Below are 7,484 nucleotides of genomic sequence, written 5' to 3'. Positions count from 1 at the left end.
ATGGATTGGGGGTTTATGAATGTTTCACATGTATATAATGGATTGTGACATTGAAATGAATATAATGAAAGATCAATTTGGTTTTCCTGATTTTCGGTTCCAGGAGAAAAATATGTGTGTGTGTGTGTGTGTATATATATATATATATATATATATATATATATAGAGAGAGAGAGAGAGAGAGAGAGAGAGAGAGAGAGAGAGAGGGAAATGGGAGAGGGAAAAAAGAGAAAGGATTTATAGGTATTATCTGTATAGGGTTAAAAACTTCATTAATTCCTTGCATATTACCTAATTTATGCACTAATTATGGACTAGTATGACAATGGTTGGTTTGGATTAGATTGCATCCTAAATGTAGCTTGCTTTGAGGAGGAAGGCACCCCAATTGTTGTTGCTTCTTTCCACATATGTAGTGTTAGAATGAGAGAAGAATCTTTAAAAATATTCTAATCAAACGACTGAGATAAATCCTCTATTTGTTTCCCCTTGAAAAGAAGACATTGTTGGGTAACATGAATCCCCTAACTAAGTTCTAACTTAAGTTTAATTTACACCACATGATAAAGAACATTTACCCATAGAATTATTGATTTCACATTAAGAGTTTTGAGCATATTTTAAATCTTTTTAAGATTTTAGGCCTTGGTCTTTGGTTAAACACTTTATATTTAGTTTGGAAAGTCATCTCACTAAACTTTTGAGTTATTGGAGAGTGCTGTAAAAAAACCTTTGACTTCTACTTATTGAGTTTGTCCTCACTGATTACATTTTAGAAAACCACAAACTCTTTATTTACCAAAACATACTCAATTTTATTAAAAGCAAATGGAATAACCATTAAGAACTCTAGAAATAAATTAGTCATGGAATTCATTGCTACCTTAAAAAAAGAATGTTGCAAATTTCACTTGTAGCTTAACTTATTCCCAATCCTTCCATCCTTTAGGAAATATGCCTTGGAGTCAATATTATCCACCACCATTAGCTTAACTTAATCCCAATCCTTCCATCCATTAGGAAATTTGCCTTGGAGTCAATATTATCCACCACCATTAGGCATACAACAAGCTGAGATGTAGACCTTGTCAAAATGGCCTTCAGAGGCAAACCCGCAATCATGAATTTTTTGAATAGATTGGCTAAAATTATAAACAAGATTGAGCCGATCCTATCGCCAAGGAGGAAATGTGAGAGCACAGTTTCACCAACTACTAAAAGAGCATAATATCTAGAGACTTCCATAATTATAGCACTAGAGATATTGAGATCCATATCAACTTGATTCATTGCAATGTTCCCAATGATGTGCTCCATAGTAATGAAACCCACATAGGTGGAATAGGTCCTTATCCCTTAGGCAAAAATAATGATTTCCACTCCATCACATTGTAAACATAATGGGTGAATACACTAAACCAATGTCAAAATTGAATGAGAGCCCCCTCCCTTACTAATCATTTTTTTTCTTAATTATATATTCAAAAAATTATCCACTTATTAAGCGAAGCTTAATAACATAAAAAAGACAAACTTATTTTATATAAATCACAAATATATGAAAATAACTAATATTTGAGAAATATTATAACAATTCTCTATATATATTTATTTAATTGTTTATATATATATATATATATATATATATATATATATATATATATATATATATATATATAACAATTTAGATATAAATTTTAATAAAGTAATTTATATCCATTAATCAAATTTAATCAAAATAATTTATTCTAATTAAAATTAAAATTAGTACATGATAATTTTCCTTATTTCTAAACATTGTATTCTTTTTTTTCCTTGGAAAAATCTGGGCAAATCATCAACCTCGAAGGGAATCTTTGAAAGCCCGTCCACAGGGCCTAACCACAAAGGCGTTGAGGAGAATGTGACCTCCTGATTGGCGAGGTACTTAACAACGAGACTCAACCAGTAGAGCTAACCCTTGGGGCTTCTAAACATTGTATTCTTATGTGACTTCTTCGGAAATTGTTGTCAAATAATCAAAATATGAATCACAGAATCTTTAATTTGAATATCATTATATTCCTTTCAAATATTAATGTAAATTTTAAAATTAACATTTTTCTTTTCTTTTTGATTTGAATATTTTAAATAAAAACATATATTTCTTTTTGATTTGAATATTGTAAATAAAAACACATATTCTCAAAGCTAGTTAAAATATTTTATTTTATAATTATTTTAAACTTTTTCATTATAATTATAATAATATTCATTATTATAATTATAATTATAATGTCATTCATTAAAATAATTTATTTTATTTATATATATTATTTCTTTTATGTAAATATTTTTTTTAAATATCAGAGATATATTTTTATTTATTTCCAGATTAATATTCCAAAGACGAATGCATACAAATGTGAATATTCATTCACCCGAGAGAAACAACTCAACATCGAACGAACGTGCTTGTTTTGATTTTCCAAATAGTACGGGGAGTCAGTGCACATGTAAAAGTATAAAATAATAACAATAATAATTATAAAAATAAAATTTTAAATAATAATTATAATAAAATAAAATTTCTAATTTAACTAATTAAAAATGTCTTTTTATTTTTCAGAGTCAAATATAACTGTTTTCTCTTAGTTATTAGAAGGTGCATTTCTGATTCTTTATTTTATCTTGATGATGAAACACATAGATTAAGTTTCAAACGCGTCGACCTAAATCTTCTGATGTAATTTCTTTCGAAAATATTTTTATTTTTAATTTTAATTTAATTTTATATTTAGTTGTATTATTTATTAAAATAATTTATTTTATAATATTATAATTATAATATGGTTAATTAAAATAATTTGTTTTATTTATATATGTAATTTTTTATATAAATAATTATATATATATCTATTTGTATTATTTATTAAGATAATTTTATTTTATAATTTATTATATAATCTTTGCATCAAAATTAAAAATTAAGATAATTTTATTTTATAATTTATTATATAATCTTTGCATCAAAATTAAAATTAAGTTTGTTTAAAACATTTAGTAAAATAAAGTCATGCCTGCCGCTATGTAAATTCATTAAAATTATAAATCGTAGATATATTTTTATGTTTTTATTTAGTTCCAGATTAATATTCCACAGACAAATGCCTACACATGTGAATATTCACCCGAGAGAAACAACTCAAAATCGAACGGACGTTAGCTTCCAAATAGTACGGGTAGTCAGTGCAAAGGTAAAAGTATAATGTAACGTGAGCCACACACGAAATGTGATTATGCGGCTTTTGTTAATATAGGATTACATTTAACAGTAAGTGATGATGAAGTTAGTGTATCTTATGTGGGAAGCTCAGCTCTGGTGTCCTGGTGAATATCTTCCTGAATTTCTTCCTACCAACTCCTGACCAAACAACATTAAACAAATACTTGATGGAAAATTGCATCTACCTGCATGGTTTGGGGTACCTCCCCCACTTGCATCTCAGATGGCCTTCAAAGATGCCATCACATTTTCCAGTGGATACACGTCCGAAGTCAACCCATCTCTCTTTCTCCAAACATACAAGAATTGCAGGGTTCTTTCACAAGCCTTCTCTTGGCGGAAGAAACCTCAGAATACAGTGCAAGGGAAGCAATTCTTCAGAGTTGCCTAAAACTCAAACTATAACAACTCCTAAAATCCCAGAAATGGGGCCTTCAGTGGAAATGGATTGCATTGACACTGGATTGGACGTTGAATGTGTTGTTACTACCACTGCTGAAGAAGCTAATGGCAAACCCACTGATGCTGAGAATGAAAAATTGTTACCCAACTCATCCAGCTTGGATGTGACAGAAAAACAAGATATGGCTGGGTTGCTGAATGCAATCATGGATACACTATTATTGATTTCTCCATTCTTTTTCTGGGGTTCTTCTATGGTGGCCATGAAGTCAGTCCTGCCAAAGACAGGTCCTTTATTTGTTGCTGCTGTAAGGCTTATTCCATCTGGACTCCTTTTGATCAGTTTTGCAAACTACAGTGGAAAGAAACAACCCTTTGGGCTCATGGCATGGTTGTCTGTGGCCCTTTTTGGTCTGATTGATGCTGGATGCTTTCAGGTGGGTAATTCTCTTTTTTTTTGGTCTTTTTCTTTTTTGAATCCAGCATTTGTAAATTTGCATCCCAAGAAGTTCCTCAGATAATTAGATTGAAGTTGTGACCTCTGGACTCTCATCATGCTCCCCATAAGATATTGACTAGTTAAAGAGGTTTCTTTACATGACAAACCCCAGGGACCGCACTTTGGATACCTAGATTAATCCATGGCACATTCCGAATCATTATAATACTTAAAATAACACAACAGAGTTTACATACACACATGCGCCCGCACATATGCACGTTATTTATTTCATGAATGATGGATTATGAAAGATAGGATAGCCAATGATTCATGCTAACACGAAAAATAATTTCTTGTTGATTTCTAACAGTGCAGCGTCAATACTTTTGCAGGGCTTTTTGGCAGAAGGCTTAAAGAGAACTAGTGCGGGACTGGGAAGTGTAAGTGGAATTTAAGTTTATTTTGATTCTCCTCTCCCATGGAGATCTAGGTAATGTGCAAAATAAAACATCGAACTTTGCCCATCTAACATCTTTTACAGTTCCATTATCTCATTTCTATGCATGCCTTGAAGTTACATTGTATGGAAAATCAGGCACAGATTGTGTTTTCTTATGCTAGGTTACTGGTCCATGCTCAAACCCGGTTTGTCTAAGGAGTACATAGATAAGGCTTGCAGCACAGTTTGCCCACTTTTTCCCATTAGAGGGAGAGAGGCAGGATTTCTTGGACATGTTTTGATTGATTGGGTAGAGCATCAGGTGTTGAGCATGGACCAGTATCAGAAGATTGCCATGTAAAATAAAGACAAATAGAGCACTGCAATCCATAAAACATTGAATAAGAAAATTCCTCAGTGTTATTATATTTGATAAACTGGGGTTTTACATTCACACACAACCCCAAAGAGCTGAGGTGAAAAGCTGGCCTCAAATAGATCTACAATATTGCCGCAAATCGGCCTCCAAAACAAACTGAGAATCAATACACTGCACGCTGTGAACCCTGAATGGATTCACCGAGGAGATGGGTGCTCGCCAGGTCTCACTGAATCACTCGAGGGTTTCCATCCTAGGGCTACTGCTGGAGTAGAGAACCGATTCTCAACCTCTCGTACTAGAAACAATATCAAATCCAAGATCCAAGATGTTTCCAAATGACCTTCTCCTCCTCTTTTATAGATCTCATGGATAGATCCCCAAGCCTCTAGAAGCATATGATTTTATTATTCTTTTAGAAGCTTCTCCATTGACTTTTATCAAGTGATCTTTTAATTTTATTTTATTTCACTTAAATCAATTTTGGCCCTTTTTCTCTAATTAGTTATTTTTCCTTAATTAAGTAACTAATTAAAGTCATTTTTAACTAAGGAAAATGGAAAATCGCCCACCATACTCTCTTTGGCCACTGGAAGTCTCTTCTCAACATCCCATCCTATAGATCTTCTCGTTCCGGTTTCAATGAGCTATTACAGTAAGGTGTTCCATTAATTAAATTCCCCGGAATGCCACATCAAGCATAATTAATTTATGCCCAATAATAACGCTGATTTTTGAAAGTTGTCGGAATGCGACGGAACGAAAGGCAAACTTTGTGGATGATGGAATATGGCAAGTGAATGCCATCAAATCCCATAAAAAATCCTCAAAACTCCATTGGGACCCTTGATGACATAAACCTGCGCCACTGACCTGGCCATCCCCTGCCCTTGAAATCCACCCTGGTTGTACTATGAAGAAGAATAAGAATGGGGACATGACAGTCCTCCCGCCCCAAGATTGCTTGCCCTCAAGCAATCCAAATCTGTGGACCAATCTCGCGGCCCAACGCAATTGAGACCCAATGCCCGGATCACATACAAACCCTTGGATGATGCTTTGCTCCTGTGTCATCTCACCATGAATGGACCCCTCAATACCCGCATCCCAAAATAATCTCTGACTGAACATGTCATCAACAAATCCTCCTGCATCCCAATGGCACCAAGAACAAGTATGAAGGCTCCAAGGCTCCTGTTGTGCTATAACTCCAACCGTGAATGTTGCTCTATCCACCGTGTACCAACTCATCACCTCTCTCCAATCCAACCTCGGGCATAGGTCGAAGTCAACCCCACTCTGCTGATGTTGGGCTAGTGCTACTGAAATACTGATGAATTGTCGGTCCACATCCCATTGCCCATAGAAACATATAGTAACCCCCTCGTCTAAGTGCCCCTGTTGTACTGTGCCTCGAACTAAGGTTGATACTCCATAAAAAAGATACCAACTCATGATCTCCCGCCAATCTAATGTATGGACACTTGTGCAAAGAATATGTCTGCTACGCTGATACTGGTCCATGCTCAACTCCTGATGCTCTACCCAGTCAATCAAGATTCAAAACATGTCCAAGAAATCCTGCCTCTCTCCTTGTAATGGGAAAAAGTGGGCAAACTTTGTTGCAAGCCTTGTCTATGTACTCCTGGAGAGGGCTGCTGCCTGAAAATGTTGCATCTTTGCTGGCTGCCACTACATCTGTTTGTACCTCATCAATGGGTAGACCCAAATATGGATGCACTTCCGCCTCCCTCTTCTGATGGGAAACTCCACGCTCCTCCAATCCACCAATCTCCTGCAAAATTGTCCTATCATACTCCAGCACCTCCTGAAGACATATGTCTGCAAATACTGCCACCCTGTTAGCTGTCTGCACATCTATCTGCTCCTCATCAATGGTTGGCCCCAAGGATGGCTGCTCATCCTCCTCCATCATGGGCTCAACATGAACCTCCAACTGGCTCTCCCCAAAAGGCTCATCATGCATACTGTGCATATCATCCTCCTGAGCTAACTCATGCTCCACCATATGCTGCTCCTGCTGAATCATCACTGGTGACCCATCATCCCGAATGTCTCCCATAGGGTCCATTGACTGCTCACCATACACACTCGAATATAAATCTGGCCTGCTATCAACAACTTCATATGATGGTTCATGAGAACCAATGGGCTCATCTATAGTAGACTCTTGTCCAATTAAGGACCCTTCAATCTTCTTTATAATCAATTGACTTGAGTTCCTTGCCAGCTCTACTTCATTTTTAGTAGTCTCATCTGCGTCTCTGTCCCCTCTAATTTTACATTTGTGATCCAGTGTCCATGCTCCCTGACATGTAAAACAAATTCACTCTCTTCTCATTTGATTTCTGCTCTTCTTTGGGGGTTCTGGAGACTGCTCTTTCTTTGGCTCCTCATCTTTTCCATATCTGAACCCTCCAAAAATTCTCCTTATCAAATTTCTTCTAACAAGAGGGTCAACGCTAAGGACTATGAGCTGCTTCAGTGACTCATCCATGAGCCAATAAATTTTAAAATTTCAAGCTCCCCTTACGGC

General features: G+C 35.4%; 1 protein-coding gene across 3 annotated transcripts in view; it reads left to right on the top strand.

Moving 5' to 3' along the window:
* Nucleotides 1–3,287: 3,287 nt before the first annotated feature.
* LOC149191514 (nodulin MtN21 /EamA-like transporter family protein) overlaps nucleotides 3,288–7,484 on the top strand; it is a 338,056-nt gene continuing 333,859 nt past the window's right edge. The window contains exons 1-2 of one of the 3 annotated variants that reach the window (XM_089404310.1): nucleotides 3,288–4,104; nucleotides 4,502–4,549. In XM_089404310.1, the coding sequence (XP_089260436.1) occupies nucleotides 3,433–4,104; nucleotides 4,502–4,549 (720 nt within the window). In that variant the 5' untranslated portion in view covers nucleotides 3,288–3,432. The remainder of the gene's footprint in view (nucleotides 4,105–4,501; nucleotides 4,550–7,484) is intronic. The other 2 variants (XM_089404311.1, XM_089404309.1) reach the window with 2 other exon arrangements.

This window comes from Pinus tabuliformis, chromosome 2_2 (genome assembly GCF_031772625.1).
Source record: "Pinus tabuliformis cultivar Carrire ecotype Pingquan chromosome 2_2, CPIR1, whole genome shotgun sequence".
In the NCBI taxonomy this organism is placed as follows: domain Eukaryota; kingdom Viridiplantae; phylum Streptophyta; class Pinopsida; order Pinales; family Pinaceae; genus Pinus; species Pinus tabuliformis.
This window is presented reverse-complemented; position numbering and strand designations above follow the sequence as displayed.